Source organism: Megalobrama amblycephala, linkage group LG13, assembly GCF_018812025.1.
Source record: "Megalobrama amblycephala isolate DHTTF-2021 linkage group LG13, ASM1881202v1, whole genome shotgun sequence".
Taxonomy (NCBI): Eukaryota; Metazoa; Chordata; class Actinopteri; order Cypriniformes; family Xenocyprididae; genus Megalobrama; species Megalobrama amblycephala.
In genome coordinates, this window is record NC_063056.1 from 32,695,852 (window position 1) to 32,714,287 (window position 18,436).

At 36.2% G+C, this 18,436-nt stretch overlaps 1 protein-coding gene across 1 annotated transcript; it reads right to left on the bottom strand.

Annotated features, from left to right (window-relative positions):
- Positions 1 to 9,299: 9,299 nt before the first annotated feature.
- On the bottom strand, positions 9,300 to 17,135 carry polr3glb (RNA polymerase III subunit GL b). Its single transcript, XM_048153815.1, has 8 exons — positions 16,942 to 17,135; positions 16,609 to 16,719; positions 15,974 to 16,103; positions 13,974 to 14,042; positions 12,440 to 12,496; positions 11,877 to 11,947; positions 11,421 to 11,537; positions 9,300 to 9,883 (listed from the first exon to the last, which is right to left on the bottom strand). The coding sequence occupies exons 2-8, from the start codon at positions 16,717 to 16,719 to the stop codon at positions 9,797 to 9,799; spliced, it is 642 nt and encodes a 213-aa protein (XP_048009772.1). The 5' UTR covers positions 16,942 to 17,135; the 3' UTR covers positions 9,300 to 9,796.
- Positions 17,136 to 18,436: the final 1,301 nt, after the last annotated feature.

Below are 18,436 nucleotides of genomic sequence, written 5' to 3' on the forward strand. Positions count from 1 at the left end.
CAAGCAAATTTTACATATTTTTTTAAATCTTTTTTTTTCCTGAAAATGTCTCCTAAATTGAACAATTTATCTCAGATGAATCTCAACTTTCACTGATGAGAAGGTGTGTGTGAAGCATTAGTTGCAACCAATGATAAGCCACTTCTCTACAATCCCATAAACACCCACTTTACAAGCATATATGAACCAAGCAGGACATAGTGTGTACCATTTCTACAATACTGTGACACAGAAATGGAAGGTCAGCCTCGTGGAAGAGGGGTAAGGGTGCGGGGAGGAAGGGGAAGGAGACAAAACAGGGGAAGAGGAAGAAGAGGCCAAGTACATAGGCAGATCCCTGATGAAATCAGGGCTACATTTGTGGATCATGTTGTCAATCACAGCCTCAAAATGGCTGAGGCTGGTCGAAGGGTGCAGCCAAATGTTGGGAGAACCACTGTAAATTCAATTATTCAAATATTTCGTCGGGAGAACAGGTGTGTATAAATGGACAGTAATTCAGCACTAAACAATCTTCACTGCACTACTGTCATCGTGTCATACATGAAGCTTGCAGTGGGACAAGAACTTGTCACTGTACATTTTACATTTAGACGTACAGCTTTACTGCATCACACATTTAGTGTATTGTAGTGTACAGTAGTGTTACAGTAAAGATTTGCCATATGTACTGCAATAGTGTTTACAGTTGTGCACAGCTCTACCCAAAGGGAGTTTATGTTTGTTGCAAATATGGGTGTATTTTTTCTTTTGCACAATGCTGTGAACAAATTAGAATTGCAAAGAGCATATGCAGTAAAAATGTGAAACATACATATTCAGTGTCTTGTACTCAGTTACCTCAGTAAATACAGTAATGTGTAACTTTACTGTATTTTTCAAATGGCTGTGCAAATAGTATATAGTGCTGTCTTGAGCATTTTCAGGTAGTGTCACCAAGATCTGCACTGGAAAACATTGACAGAGTAAACAGTCATAATGCAAATGTAAATAGTGATGTGAGAAATGCACCAAAGCGACTGAGAAAAACTGTAACTTACTTGTTGCTACTTGTTGTTTTTATTATGCTTATATGCCGCAGTCTGCCGCCACCACTCCTTTTGTTTAGTCGTTTATGGCTATTTTAAAATTAAAGGTGGGGTAAGCAATTTTTCAAAAACACTGTTTGGAAATTAGTCGGACCAACACCAAAAACAAATGTGTAGCCAATCAGCATTAGGGGGCGTATGACGGTCGAGAAAAGAGAACGAGCAAGAGGGAGATTTCAAGAAAGACTGCAGAAAGAGAGATGAGACACAATACAAAAGAGCGCAAAAGGATATCACTGGAATGAAGGTTTATGATTGGGCAAGTGCTTTAGAACCCACGCTAATATTAGAAAAGTTTTCCAGCACTGGAGAGAGCTAAGAGGGAAGGCCTGAAAACAGACACGGAGGCTGCTTTGATTCCGCTTCACACGTGAGTAACACTGGGTTTGAGTGTCATTGATTGTCTGGAGTGCTGTGCTGTTGGCGACTAAAAAAACAAACACTTGGTTGTATTTACTCTTGTGTACTGTACATTCATTTTTTGTGCTTCCTTGTCGTTCGTTCATCATCTGCGCTTTATTTTTAGTGAAGCATTATTTTGTTATGCGTCAGCTGTGATAAAGCTCACAGCTTGCGTATGTTACTGTGGCCAGATAGTGAGAGTTGTGCAGGTAAACAACTGCACATTGACGACTGCTAGAGAATGCAATGTTTAGCGTCATTGTTAGTGCACTCGCCTTGCCTGCCAGCAGTGATCAGGCCAGGTTTTGAAACCAACTCGAAGCAGGGTAGTTAGGATTGATGAGTTTTGGAGGTGGAGCAATGAAGAGAGGGGTCGGTTTGTTTGGGTTGATTTCAAATATCAACAATGTCCAACAGTGTTTTTGAAATATGGCTTAACCCACCTTTAAAGTTATGATTAAAGTTACGTTTAATGTTCGCCTCCTTCTTTACTCCTTCTGAGCTTTATTATAGTTATGTTTGATAACTTAAATTCATATTATTTTATTTAATTCTAATGAAACAGCAGCAAGTGCTGAATTACTACTCGCACAAGTCACTTAATTTGACAAATAAAAATTATGGGATAATGCAGCGCTGTTTTACTTGGTCAAAAAAATCATTCTAAAATATGTTGAAAGTTATAACGGTAGTATGTGCATTAGCTCGGTGGCTGGTATGAGATGATTGTTGCACACTGCAGTAGGCTAAATTGACATTAGAATATCAAGCTGGGTGATTTGTATTGCTAAATGGCATGCAATTAATGGTGGAGAAAATGCTGCATAACTGTTACAAGCTCTTTCTGATTATGCTGTGTTAGCCACTTGACAAAATAGTGTTGTCTCAGGCATGGTACAAACATGTTACTCGTGGTGAATCAAGAAAACAAGAGATTCAAACAATAAGACTATGTGTTGAGCTATATTTCAATGATTAGTTTTCTGTCTGTAAAAGTATCCAAGCAGTTGCCCAACTGTCTAATAAAAAAATAATATATTAAAGCGTCTTTGGTGTTTCCATGGTTTCAAAAGAAGTAAAAATGGAAATCAAGGGTACCGCAGATATGACATCATTGAGAGGCGACGCAATGACACAGGACGTTACACTGGTTAAAATACCTGATTTCTCTGAATTTAAACAGTGTTGGAAACTTTTGAGATAATGTAAGTAAATAAGTCCACAAAATATATAACTGTTCTAGTGGTTGTGGATATTTATTAAAAAAAACTTACAAACCCGATTCCAAAAAAGTTGGGACACTGTACAAATTGTGAATAAAAAAGGAATGCAATAATTTACAAATCTCATAAACTTATATTTTATTCACAATAGAATATAGATAACATATCAAATGTTGAAAGAGAGACATTTTGAAATGTCATGCCAAATATTGGCTCATTTTGGATTTCATGAGAGCTACACATTCCAAAAAAGTTGGGACAGGTAGCAATAAGAGGCTGGAAAAGTTAAATGTACATATAAGGAACAGCTGGAGGACCAATTTGCAACTTATTAGGTCAACTGGCAACATGATTGGGTATAAAAAGAGCTTATCACCAATTCCCCCAATGCTGCGGCGAAAAATAGTGGAGCAATATCAGAAAGGAGTTTCTCAGAGAAAAATTGCAAAGAGTTTGAAGTTATCATCATCTACAGTGCATAATCTCATCCAAAGATTCAGAGAATCTGGAACAATCTCTGTGCGTAAGGGTCAAGGCCGGAAAACCATACTGGATGCCCGTCATCTTCGGACCTTAGACGGCACTGCATCACATACAGGAATGCTACTGTAATGGAAATCACAACATGGGCTCCGGAATACTTTGAGAAAACATTGTCGGTGAACACAATCCACCGTGCCATTCGCCGTTGCCGGCTAAAACTCTATAGGTCATCTATGTTGTATTCTAAATAAAATATTGAAATTTGAAACTTCCACCTCATTGCATTCTGTGTTTATTCACAATTTGTACAGTGTCACAACTTTTTTGGAATCGGGTTTGTACATATTGTGCCTTTAAAATGTTATTTTGCAACAATGGTCTGTTTCCCTGAGGTTGGTTTCTCTGAAAAATGAATGTTTGTATGTTACAGGCTGAACCAATGATGGGACTTTGGGGCGGGGTTATCTGTTTTGGTCTACTAATGGCAATGTGTGTGTGTGTGTGTTGGGGTTGGGGAAACCTGTTTATTATTATTATTGCAAATCTATTTGGTGAAAGAAATGACACACTTCACCTTTGAATCATTTGTGCAGCACTGTATGCGTGCTGGGATGGAACCACATCAAGGACAACATCAACAATAATGGATCCATCAAATAAGAGAATCAGATACCTGATACGGTTGTTTACTCACTATGCAGCTGTTCCTTTTCTTAGAGCGCTCTCAAAAAAGATCTGCATCGTTCCTGACCTCCCTCACGTACTCATCTCTCTCTATGTCCGACTCTTGAACTTTAGCCTAGTTCAGAAAAACACCCAAGAAGAACTGTTTTTCCTAGTCTCTTCTTGCTTTTTCTGTGAGCTTTGTTTGGTTGCAGTGACAATTGTGATTGCATTGGATGAGAAGAGCAACACACACACTGTGCAGCATGAGGTGCCATTCATCACTCCTGCTTTTGTAGAGCATATTAAAATGAAAATGTCAAACAGTTACAGGTGCCATAGTACTAATTATTCCAGCTATCAGCTAATGTTTGCCATAATCCAGTTGTCTTAGGTTTATCTAGTGTTATGTGAGAGAAGCAGGTCGTCCTGCTGATTAATGCAGTATACTCCCAACAGGGAAAGAAGGACTCTCTGCTGTGATTGACAGGTGCAACATGGGCCTTGGTATTTATTTCACATTCTGTGGCCTAGAATTTGAAGCACTTTATAAAAAAGTGCATAATAGAGATGATGTCAGTGAGATGTGTTATTAATAACCCTGAGCTAGAGTAATGCAGATATTTTACAATAGACAATATTATTTAGCACACATAATAATGGATAGCTTGCATTATGAACTGCCCAAAATACCACAGCTAGCCTACTATACCTCTTGCTCATACTAAGAGTTTGGTATTTGAACAAATCTCTAACCCAAAAAATTACACTTGGGCACACATAAGTTGTCTGGCACAGTTTAATGATGCCTCAAATTATGCATATTATAAATAATTGGGCTGAAATCACTTTGAAATCACAATTACATGATTGAAGGACATTGAGGGAAGAACCCAAGGAACCAGAATAGCATAGAGACTAGACTACTATAGTGCTCTTGTTTATTGTGACTTATATAAGTCAAACTATGAGTCACTATGCAACCACATAACAAAGCCTTACCAACTACCCAAACTGGTTACATAAAAATATGTTTAAAATCAACTATTTTCATCAGAAAATATTAAAATGTAAACATCCATCTGTTTAGCCTACTAAAATGAGTTATTCAGATTCGTTCAGTGATTCTCTCTGCAAGTCCATCGCTATGCCAGTAGAGGAGGACAAGTGTAAATGTCTTTTATGCGTTATTTTGTCGTTTACGCCATTTTGTGTGAAAGCGAGTCGGCAGTCCACTTGTTTCTATGGCAATATCAGCTGCTTTGTTAAAAAAAATGTAAATTAAAGCTGAAATCCAACCTGAATAATGAGAACACAGAATAAAATACTATCACTAGTGATCATCAAATCCTTTTTACAGTTTATTTTACACACTTTATGTTTAAGTCTTCCACTTTTTTCACAAAACCCTTGCTCTCTAGAAACCCAGTCAGTTTGGGTTAAAATTCTTTAAAAAGGCTTATAAACACTGAATTATTACCAACATATGAAATTAAATTAAGGACATGCATCAGAAAAATTGTAAAAATTCTATATTCTATAGTCTTTGGCTGTAGTCCGTTTATAGCTTACTGTTAGCTTTTTGTATCTGACGACTTTATAGGCTTCAATTTGTTAAACTTGTTGTGTTAACTTGTAAAGATTATCTTGATAGACAAAACATGTAAGTGTCATAACCCTTTGTTGAACTCAGAGCTTATTTTTGGCAATTTTCCAAAAGTCTGTGGGAAAAATCATTTGATCGAGGGAACCGTGCGCCGCTAACTTCCGGGTTGGCCAACAAAAACACGTCATCTCTGAGGTGTTTTATCTCAAATATTTTTTTTTTTTCCAATTTTCTGTAGTTTGTATCACGCTAATGTAAGTTTAAGTGTTCGTTTTTTTTGTTTGTTTGTTTTAAATAAGTTTGGGTTTAGTTCGTTTGTTGCTTTAAAAAACGGGAGTTTGACGTCATGATTGACTGCAGATTTTCTGAGCGAAGTAGTCACTGAGGCACCAGCTGACTTTTTTGGGGGGATTTTCGGGAGGAGATTGGAGCTTCAACTTAATTCCTACCTTCCCATAACTGTTTAGTTCACACCTGCAGTAAACCGTACTAACCGCTTCTGTGGGAGTGTGGGCGTGGCCTTGACACTGCGGCTCCACTTCACGCTCACTACTGCGCAGACTCGGGTTACAAGATATCAGATACCCATATGAGGACATTCACTTTTCTACAATGCAAGTGAGTGAAGGTGTGTTGTCCATATATATATATATATATATATATATATATATATATATATATATATATATATATATGTATATATATATATATATATATGTATATATATATATATATATATGTATATATATATATATATATATATATATATATATGTATATATATATATATATATATGTATATATATATATATATATATATATGTATTTTTTTTTACAGTGTATGTGGCTTCACAGGTTAGCTGTCTATTCAGATACATTCTCTTCTGATACTTAAACTTGTTGAACTACATCAAAACAGTCCAGCATCTGTGAGCAAGACTCAGCATGAGATTGTCATCCTTGTTTGGGAGAAAATCTGGATGCTAATAGCAGTAGCTGTCAAACTGTCCAGGCAGAATTGGCCTGAGTTTTTATCTCAGAATCAGGTTTCTGTGACCTTTACATCAGTAACAGGCTCATCCAGGGCTGCCTGACATCTTCAGCTGATATTGTGTTGAATGCTGACTCACTCTTCTGTTTGCAGGTCACTTACTCTAGAAAGTATTTTAGCTAACATATAAATTTGATGACTTTTTTTAATGAATAAGGAATAGCCTGAATCATGTTAGCATTATATTTTAGCTCTGAACTGATCCTCATGCTCTCAGCCTTATTCAAATGGGGTGAGGAATGATGTGTGCGAAGATAAAGCTTTTACCATGCAGAGTGTCCTACAATCTCAGACCTCAAGTGTCCAAAAGGATCATGTTCCTGGAATAAGTGTTCTTTGTATAAAACTCAATTTTTCACCCATCTATGAAGGGCAGGACAGGTTGGGCATTATGTAGGGTGCTTACGTTGCTTTTGTTTTCAGTACACGGCCATCCAGGCGGAGTGCTGCATCCTAATTACCTGAGCTGAAGGACAGAGGACATCTCTTCGCCTCCTTAGCTGGAATAACTATCCCTGTAAGCGTGTGTTTCCGTTTCTTTACTTCAGCTTAAAAGGATCCTCAAGGGTATTCATCATGCCTAGATGGAATTTCGATTGAAAATGTGCAGGTTTAAACATGCTAAAATATCTTAAAGAGTTTACTGTCCCATTGGTAGATGAAAGCATGATCAAACACATAAATTAACCAATCGGAACTTCTGGAATGGAAGTTAAGGGTCTGGTTTATTGTCGACATTGTCAATAATGTCAACTTATCGTTTCAGCCCATGAAGTGTTTTAGGTTTCTTCTTTTCATGTAAGCACATATCACTTTGAGAAATCCAATGGGAAAATTCCTGAGAAAATATTTACAGATGATTGCACTATATAGTAGATATAAGTAAGCAATAAGGTACGAGAGGCTAGGTAAGAGTAAGGTAAGAGATTGCTTTTATAAAACGGTTACCACACAATACAAATATTAAAGCCAAAAATACGTATCAATGCAACTTTCATGAAGTAAACTTCCACTAAAAGCCTTCCTTCTGCTGGAAAAAATAGTCCCTGACTGTGAACAGCAACAGAAGTTACATTATTACACCATTAGATGACAGCAAAGACTGTCTTTATGAGTGTGTCAGTCAGTAGCGAAGACTTTTTCATTGAAAAGACTGAATTGTTGTGAACACGGAACAAGACACACCTGACAAATGCTTTGACTGTCAGTCATGGGAAAGCCCCCTAACTGTTAAAAGGACAGGATAATACATCGGACATTTAAACAGATTTTTTTTATTGTGAACATAGAACTGACCTGAAGGAAAATGCTAAATCTGATTGTAGATAATAAACTCGCTCATTCGATCTCTTTCTCACAACACTCTTCTAAATAATACAGTAAGCTTCAATGAACAATATCAAATGAGAACATACAGTTTACGTTGCTAAGAGTGGTTGCTAAGGGTGTTATGCAGTGATACACAGAACCGTTGGGTGAAGCAGTCATAGCCATGTTTTATTGTGAATAAAACACAGCTGTTGACCAATCAGAATCAAGGACAGGAACTAACCGTTTTATAATGCCGAATAGTGAACCATTTATGTTAAATAGGGTCTGAGAAATCTACAGAGAGGTTTGGAAATTTGAGTCTGGAAAAGTATGCAATGTTAAAATTGAAAATGTGTAGGAACCCTGTTTATTGTATGCCAGTTAACTGAGCATTCCAGATTTGTAATGTCTGACTGCTGGTGTTGAGGGTGTCTACAGTGAATATATCACTGCAGCTGCTTCATTTGACTGCTCTGATGTCAGTCGTCTCAGGCTGCTGTAATCTTCCACTGGAGATGAACTGCTCTCCGCTTCCCTGAATAAAAGCCCTGACTTATTCCTGGAAGAATTCCTCTGCCTGTTCTCTGTTAAAGCACGCCTGAGTCAGCCACTAAATTCATCTTCAGCAAATTTGCCCAACCAGCAGTGTTCTCGAGCTGAAGGGTCACGTCAAGAACAATTCTTTCTCCTCTGGTGATCATTTGCTCAAAAAAATACCAAAATTTTCTTTTTATTCAGACTCTTTTCAAGTGTATCTGGTCAAATGAGATTTCAGCTATTGTCTCAGACATGAAAGAAACATTTATACACAGCAAATCAAAGGTGATGAGAGATGGAAACCTGTGATTTAATTTAACCAAGAACACTTAAAGACTCAAGGTATAGAAAGACAAGGTATAGACTGTGATACTTTAATTCCCCAAGAAAAACATGCACATATATTGTAAGTAAATTTTATAAAAGCAACTCTGATACAGGTTCACGATCAGTGTTGGGGGCAAGGGATTACATGTAATGCGAGTTATGTAATTAGATTACTTTTTTCCAAGTAACTAGTAAAGTAACGTATTACTTTTAAATTTAGAGTAAAGAGTTAAAGTTACTTTTTCAAATAAGTAATGCAAGTTACTTTGATTTCCCTTTATTGACTGACACCTCTCCTGTTCGCATGTTGAGAGAAATTGTGAACTCATTTGTGTTTCATTTTTTCATTTCTGAGTTGCACCCTCTACTGTACAGGTGTGAATTTGCATTTCCTTCAGCCTAAGGCTTATTCAGAACTGCATCTATCTATCTATCTATCTATCTATCTATCTATCTATCTATCTATCTATCTATCTATCTATCTATCTATCTATCTATCTATCTATCTATCTATCTATCTATCTATCTATCTATCTATCTATCTATCTATCTATCTATCTATCCATCCATCCATCCATCCATCCATCCATCCATTAATGAAACAAAGTCTTGAAACAGTATGACTTTATCACACTTAATGGCGATAACATGAATATTTACAACCACTTGACTTGAGACTTTATAAAACATTACTTATCATCCAGAATAAACAATCTAAATTTACTGGAGTTTATCCCAAATCTAAGATGTATAAAAAATTAGACTAAAACATACATTTATAGCTAAGATTCTAAAAAAATGATTTCAGTTATGCAACAATAATCATTTACAAAGCTTTAAAAACATATAGCTGCATTAAGAGAGAAGTTTTTGTCTCAGTGTCTTTCTCTGTGTCCTCCACCAGCCGTAGCCTTCGGATTCAAACGCTCTTCGTCAGCAATCAAACGCCCTGCCAACCGATCGGACAAGAGGAAATCCACTGCATACAGATTTCAACATCAGCTGCCAAACATAATGATCCACCCCAGAACAGTCCTGAGGGACAGAGCAGTTCCAGAGACACTCACTGCCCAGAGGAGGGTGCTGTGGAGCCCCTGGCACCTGCTTCAGTAAATGGCTTCATCCATATTATCATCACTGTCCCCTCCAAACTCCTCCTCATTGTCAAAGTAGGACATAACGTAATCTGTTTCCTGTTACACATACAAGATCAATTGGCTAAAACTTATATTGAACATTGGTGTAGTACAAGTTAACCTCAATCAAAAGCATTTACAGCATAATTTTCATTACCACACAAAGTAATTTCAATCAAATCAATTCATCCCTCGTATTCTTTAAAAAAAGGCAAAAATGTGAGGTTACAGTGAGGCCAATTTTTAGAGTATTTAAAAGCAGAAATGTGAAGCATATAATTTCCTAAAATCACTAACATTCATTTTTCTGTTAATTCTTGTTTTTTTTTTGAGCGATAAAGTAATTCTCATTGTTTTTACTGTTTTAGGCTTTATGTTGTCATGGCAGCAAAGTTGTAAAACTGCATATACACAGAAACTGCATATACACATTGTTTACATCTGGTGGCTATACTATAAAACACTGAGTATTTTAATATTTATGGATTCATTGTAAGAACATCACTGTAACCCAGATTTCCCCCTTTTTTTGGTAAATAAAAGGAGGGACAAGTCAAAATAAATTTTTGTGGAAATCAGAGTTAAGCCACAATTGTTAACTAAAACTAACCCGTTAATTGAAATAAAGCTGAAATTAAATTAAATATAAAAATTAGATGAAAAACATCAAAATTAGAACTGTGGCTTTGGTAACTTATACATTTTTATTTCGATTTTAGTCATTTTAGTACTTCAACTTATTTTCAGTTGAAGTACTAAAATGACTAAAATCTAAATAAAAATAATTTATTTGCTAACTAGAAATATAAAACAAGACTAAAATGACTAAAACAATCATTTTAAATAAAAACTGGAAAATAACACTGCTGTCTATTGATCTGATCTTGTATTAAACCCAAAATATTAAAATGTTGAGAATAAACTCGTTAAATTACAAGAACAAACTTGTTAAATTACGAGAACAAATTCGTTAAATTATGAGAAAAAATCGTTAAATTTAACGACTTTTTTCTCGAAATTTAACAACTTTAATCTCGAGATGATTTTATTTTTTTATTATTGCTTGGCCCTAATCCTCTTCCGTAGGTTCATTAGTTAAACATTAGTTAATGTATTAACTAACATGAACTAACCATGAGCAATACATTTGTTACTGTATTTACTAATCTTCGTTAACTTTAGTTAATGAAAATACAGTTCATTGTTTGTTCATGATAGTACGCAGTGCATTAACTAATGTTAACAAGATTTTAATAATGTATTAGTAAATGTTGAAATTAACAAAGATTAATAAACGCTGTAGAAGCGCAGTTCATTATTAGTTCATGTTAACTAATGTGAACTAATGAACCTTACTGTAAAGCGTTACTAATATTCCTTTAAGTTAAAATCAACTGAACATATAACATTAAATTTACATTACACTTATGCATTTGGCCGATGCTTTTATCCACTGCATTTAAGGTGGACAAGTCATAAATTGCAGGCCCATTTTTTTCCACTCAACTGAGAAACGTTTTTTTTTTTTTTTTACATTCCCTTTTGATCAAACATATTGGCTTAATATATCAGAAGAAAAAAATGAATCACTTACACCCTCAAATTCCTCTTCATCATACTCCTCTTCTCCCTCAGCTTCTTCCTCTTCTGGCTTCTTTTTCTCTCCCTCCTCTTCATCAGAACTCCCCTCTTCCTCTTTCTGCTCCAGAGTCTGTACAGAAACACACACAGTTTGTTCATATGCCACATTTTTGATCGGAATGTGTAATAAGGTTGATTAAAACTCCTTTTTTTTGAGTGCATTACACATTAAAGTTGACGGTAGCCGTAGCCATTGATTTCCATAGTAGGAAAAAAAATACTATGGAAGTCAATGGCTACCGTCAACTGTCTGGTTACCAACATTCTTCACAATGTCTTATTTTGTGTTCAACAGAAGAAAGAAACTCATGCAGGTTTGGAACAACTTGAGGGTGAGTAAACGATGACAAAATGTTCATTTTTGGGTGAACTATCCCTTTAATGGCATCCTTAACAAGTATTTGTACACCTCCAGTTTGCGTATAATCTCCTCTTTGTCCACTCGTGGCTGTTTGGGTTGTTTGGGAACAGCTGGGCTTTCTGCAACCACATAAGCAAAGCGTGTTTGTGACAGTGGAAATGACATCAGCAACATCCTCCCATAATAACATCAACTCACTGATCACAGCTCCTCTGACAAAAGACACAGAAAGACTAAAAATAAACTTGTTTCTCCTCTCTTAGTGACAGACGCTCTTCAAGCCTAAACCTTCATCCCTCTCTCATCGTTCTCTTTCTCTCCATCCTTTCATTTTGGAGAAGTGTGTGCAGCGCGGCTGAGAGCCGTCTCTCTGATTTCCCCAGAGACGCCGATGAGTCAGAGAGCGAAGCGCAGACCTGCCGGGAGCGGCCCGTCTTTACGCGCTCATTCATGAGCACATCAGCCTCACCTGCTCCCTTATCTCGGCTTTAAAAAAAGAGCACATTTACAAACCCATGCTTCCTGTGCTGGGCGTCTCTGCTCAACCGCAGCAGAACACAGTGTCCAGTATTAGAGCATAAGAGCCCGTTAAGAGCATCAAACACACTCACTGTCTCTCTGGGGTCTCTTCTCCCTCACGCGCAGCTCCTTCGGAAAACGCCTCCAGTCTGAAAACACACACATGGATGTAGAGGATCACACAAGCGTGCAAAGACACAAGTGAATCAGTGTTGTAATTACAATTAAAAGAGCATTTTTGTTCATTGAAATAAAACTGAAAGTAAATGTAAGTATTAGATGAAAAACTTATTTTGAACATAGGTTTAATACAAAGTAAAGTCAGTCAAAAGTATTTGCAATAGGGGTGTAACAATATATTGTGTCACAATATATCGCAATACAAAAATGCAACAACATCGTATCGTGGATAGTGACAATATGGGTTGTGCATAGTTCACCCAAAATGAAAATTACTGTGTGAGACAAAAAATCAAGTTTATTCATAATTTTAGTGTCAGTACTACATTAAACTACTATATATAATGTTGAATATAATGTATAATAATGCAATGGGGGAATATTTGTAGGCCCTGATAATGCCAAATGTCTTATGTTACCAGTAAAAAGTGGCCTACATTATTTTAAATATACCTAGTCAGTGACAGAGTGCAAACATATTCATCTAAAATAAATCTGCTTTAGAAACATGAATATTTTTATTCTGGTGTCACTGTGCATTGGGTTACCAGCACCACGTTCAAGCCTGCTGTCACAGATGGTGGCAGGAAGCACACAAAGATGAAGATTCAAACAATATAGTCTTTAATCCAAGTATATAGAACAGGAGCACTCAGGGAAGAAGACATAATGCACCTTAATATAGACGAGAACGGACAAAGAATGAGGGAGAACACAGGGACTAAATATATGAAGCAAACAAAGGCTCTCAACAAGGTAATTAATAGGACACAGGTGAAGGAAATGACTAATTAGACTGAATGGGGAAAACTAGGTCAAACCAAGAAACACAAAACAGCGGACATGTAACACCTATTCATTTACACCCCTAATGTAATACCAAATTTAGCATTTTAATCAACAGTACATTTTTTGTTATCTTTTTACCATATGTCTTGGAGTATTGCAATAATATTGGATCGGGTGCTCAGTATCGTGATATGTATTGAATTGTGACATAACGGTATTGTTACACCCCTAATTTGCAGCATAATGTTATAAATAATTTCAATTCATCCCTTGTATTCTTTAAAAAAAGGCAAAAAGAGAATGTGAAACATATAATTTCATAAAAGCACTTACATACATTTTTTGTTAACATTTGTATATTATTTGAGCTGTAAAGTTGTTCTCATCATTTTTACAGTTTTAGGCTTGATGTTGTAAAATAATATTTTGAAATTAAATATGCCACATAAATAAATAGTTTAAAATAAATGTAAACTATTTAGGGAATATAAAAAAATTATTTAAAAATGACAAAAGCACAAGAAACATTTTTTAAAACTAAACATCAAAAATGAAAACTGAAAATATAAAATAAAAAGTTAATTCAAAATATTATTAAAAACTATAAAAGTACATAAATAATAGCACTGAAGTGAATCACTGATATAAATCGCTCACCTGGCTTCCATTCCAAACTGTTGTCAGTGGTTTCCGTTTTTTGGTATTTGTCAGAATAACGCTCCACATCTGTCAAGAGGAAAAAAACTAATTGCTAATCACTATAGACCTATTCATATAAAAAGGGAAGAAATCATCTGGCAAAGTTTTTAAATCTTTGATCTGAGATTTTCTCTTTTTAAGTTTGTAAGTCTTTGATCGGTGTAAAAAACAAAAGTAAAAATTTCTTTGATAATTTATGCATTCTGAAACTGTTTAAAAAGCATTGGATTTTGTGTTCCTACAATCTGCATGGCAAAGAAATGGAGGATGTCTTAAAGTCGGCATGAAATGGAAGTTGCGATTGTCTTTTTTTCCCTATCGTGACGTATATCCGAGTGAAACGACTTCTGGAGAAAAAAGTAGGGCAGGATTTGATTTCATCCTTCGGGAACTGATTGGAATAATTGGAAGCATTGTTAACTAAATGGAGGCAGAGAGGCTGCTCACTGCAGAGCCGATGGGTGGAGCTTGACATCCCTTGCTGGACATAATGGGTGGAGCTATAATGCCACTTTTTCACTGCGTTGCGATTTGGCACAGCACGGCTCGCTTTACTTTGGCTCGGTTTGCTTTTCCACTGCAGTTTAGTACCGCTTCAAAGTGGGTGGGATATTATAGACTGTTATAGTTGCGCCGCCTCTACTGCTGCTTGGTTTGGTGTCTCGTGTCACGAATCCAATGACGCTGGTAGTGATGATTCTCTCTAACCAATCAGTGATCTGCAGTGTTTACACGTCACATTTTAGTATTGATACAGCTCGCTTGGAACTTAACCAAGGTGGTACTATTAAAGTGAGCTGTACCAAGCCATACCATGCAGTGGAAAAGCGTCAAACGGTCCAACAACACCCTAACCCTACCCATAACCCTACTGCTAAACATAACTCCACCCATTAGATCAACAGAGTTGGAGCCAGAATAGGTCAAGCTCCACCTATTAGGTGGACATCATTTGGCCCTGCAGTGAGCATCAAATGGATCTGAATGCTAGTTTGCAGTCAGTTGTGGAGGAAAAGAACATCATTAAAAGAATGGTTCAAGGGGAGGGGAGGTTAAAGGTAGGGTAGGCAATTGCAGAGAGGCTATCAATTGCAAGTTAGCTTTGAAAGCATGAGATCCCACCCTCCCTTCAGAGCGTCTCCAAAGCCATGCCTCCTCCTTTACACATGAACACGCACAGCCAGAGCAGAGTCTGCAAAGCGTCACGAGAGAAGGCGTTAAATTACCTCATGTCTCAAACCACATAACATTACAATAATAATGAATGTAAACAACTTCCAGAGCTCTTACTTGTACCACCTGACTGCTGCAGATTAATTTCGGCATTGATAGTGTTGACAGAAACGCATAAATCCGAGTCTGAGAACGTGAACAGCTCCGGGTAGAAAGTCACGGGTTGCCATCTTGTAATTACAGTTACGATATGGCATGAACGCAGCATATGTTCGTTGTTTTGGTTCTAAAGGGAACTGTAAAAGGTGGCTGCAGCTGTTTGTTTGTGGCACTCTGTGACTGTCTGTCTACAACTCTGCATAGTCTAACAGAACGCGCTGATGACGTGTGATAACTGCGCGAGCAGGGTGTGCAGAGGTATGGATATATTTTGGACCTAATGCAATGATTGGACGGACATTTTTTGGTCCTGAGACTTTCACAGAAGATATATGTACATGTTTTAATATTTAGACCACTTCTATGATTGATTGCTATCAGGATGTGAAGAGAGTTTCAACCAGAATAACAAAAAGTGATTATAAAACAGATTGCCTATCCTACCTTTTAATGTTTTTAATTAAAGATTACGAGAGCATATGAATTTTAAAAAAGAATGATGTGCACGAATAAACTATTTATAATAAGCACTGCAACATTCTGGAAAAATTTATGAATCTTCAATTTTTATTTCATGGTGTCTTTAAAGATGCCAGTGAAGAGCTCATCCTCCACCCTTAACTGACCTTTTTTGGGTGCAGCTGGACGGATGTAAAATGGGAGTGTCTTCATGGCTCCTCTGAACTCCTGTTTGAGTGCCAGCATGTACTCGGCCTCCTCGCCCGTCTGCAGGGGCACGGGCTTCTGATCCAGAGGCTGAAACATCAAACAGAATTGAGGAAGGACAGCGGATACACATCTGTCTTGTATAAGGGGTCAAACAAACACCTGCTTTGACAGTTAACTGTCCACTTATTAAGAAACATTTTTATACATAAATGAGCTTTTAATAAGGGATATCTAATGTTATACTAGAGCTTTTCTCTGAACTAACTTCATTTAAAACTTATTTACTTGTTTGTAAATATGTTCTTTAAAATAATTGCCACTTTAATATTTTGTTGTGATGACATTCATATATTTTTATTTTTGTTTACAGCTTTTGAGGCTACTCTACATGTGACAGCTGAACTGGAGAAGATGTTATTACACAGTTGTGTGATTTCTGGGTCCTGGGTTTGACTCTCAGAGTGCAAGAATCGATGTGTATCTTCAATACTATTTAAGTCGCTTTGAATAAAATTGTCTATTAAGTTCATAAATGTAATGTTATATGATTAATATCAGTCTGATAAGATTTTATCCTATCTCAAACACTCACAGGGAATAGAGGGGTCGGCTGGACGGAGGACGGAGGGAGATTTTCTCCTTTACCAATTCCAACAATCTCCACAGAGAAAGTGAGCTGCCCTCTGCCCCTTCCTGCCATCATCTGAGACACAATCACCACACATCACATTTATACATCAGCTTTATTTATTTTAATATAAATTCACTTATTTGTCTGAGCACACTTACATTCGGCTACAAAATAAGACTTTTAGACCAAATATTTTACATAATATATTTTACTAAATGTATTTCTATTAAACTTTATTATATACATATTTGTTTAGACCGAACTGTATATTTTAAACACGACTCGTTCACTCACAGACAAAAGTGCGACGAAATCCCTCTTTATTTATAACTTCATTGTGCAAAGCATTTATTGGATAATCCGTGAATATTAAACGCAGTTGGTTGTCATGTAAATGCATGGATTTTATTGATGTAGAATTGCGCAGTAAAATCACCCGCCAAACATCTGCATATTTGTTTTCGCCCGCTGCTGAAAACGTTCCTGCCAGAAACGTGCGCGCGTTCACTTATGGTTCCGCGTCTGTTTGTTAAACTAATCTAAGTGAGTCATGCAAAACAAACAACTCAATTAAAATAATATATATATATATATATATATATATATATATATATATATATATATATATATATATATATAAAACATTATTTGAACAGTTTTGATGGAGGATCAAATGCAAAAGGGTGTTTTCCCCCCAACTACATGCAGCCAAGGGCTGATTTGTATTAAAACTAACCAACTTTGAACTTTACTTTTTGTTATATAATGCAATTCTACCCGAAAAACTATGTCCAAGTGTATCTGGACAAAAGCTGTTTTAAACGCAAGGAGTGGTCACAACACATATTGATTTGATTTAGTTAATAGAAGTTAATTGATCAATAAAATCTATTTATGACATTATTTTTATAAGCACAATCCCTTTACAGCATTTTTACACTAGTGCCTAAAACTTCTCATAGTACTGTAGCTTTGCAGGTATGTTAGAGATATTGCCGCAGTTCTTCTTGATTTAGTCTGCCTCAGTTTTTTACTGTTTCTTTATGTAATCCCAGATGGACTCAATAATGCTGAGATCAGATCTCCATGTGGAGCACTGGCTGTTGTCAGACTCCTTGTGCATATAAAATCTCACTGGATTATTACAATTAATGGCAAAGGAATGTTTTGGAAATTTAAACTGATATTTCCTACTGACACAATGCAGAAAAAGATAAAAATAACTGTCTTAAAACCACTTTTTTGGGGGGTGAAAATACTAACGTGCCTACTTTTGCACAGTACTGTATATATACAGTATATATAACACATTTATTTATTTTATTGTTTTACCCTTGTCCCAGACCCATTTCCCCATCAATATGTGAAAAAAACACCACCATAAATGTGACCATGCACAAAACCAGTCATAAGTCGCACGGGTATAATTGTAGCAATAGCCAACAATACATTGTTTGGGTCAATATTATTGATTTTTCTTTTATGCCAAAAATCATTAGGATATTAAGTAAAGAACATGTTCCATGAAGATATTTTGTGTATTATTTTTTTGAGTGGATATGCATTGCTAAGGACTTCATTTAGGCAACTTTAAAGGTGATTTTCTGAGTATTTAAATTTTTTTGCATCCTCAGATTGTATCTCGGTCAAATATTTTCCTATCCTAACAAACCACACATCAATGAAAAGCTTATTTATTCAGCTTTCAGCTGATGTATAAATCATGTTTTGTCTCAAAATGCGCACCAGTGATGTTTTTTTCTTGTGTACTTTTATAAAAGCTACTTAA

Excerpts from the sequence above, each read along its gene's own strand:
- polr3glb (XM_048153815.1), bottom strand. The coding sequence starts at position 16,719 with ATGATGGCAGGAAGGGGCAGAGGGCAGCTCACTTTCTCTGTGGAGATT. Across the intron at positions 14,043-15,973 it reads TCCAGCTGCACCCAAAAAAG|ATGTGGAGCGTTATTCTGAC; the intron begins GTCAGTTAAGGG and ends TCCTCTTGACAG. Across the intron at positions 12,497-13,973 it reads CAGTTTGGAATGGAAGCCAG|ACTGGAGGCGTTTTCCGAAG; the intron begins GTGAGCGATTTA and ends GTGTGTTTTCAG.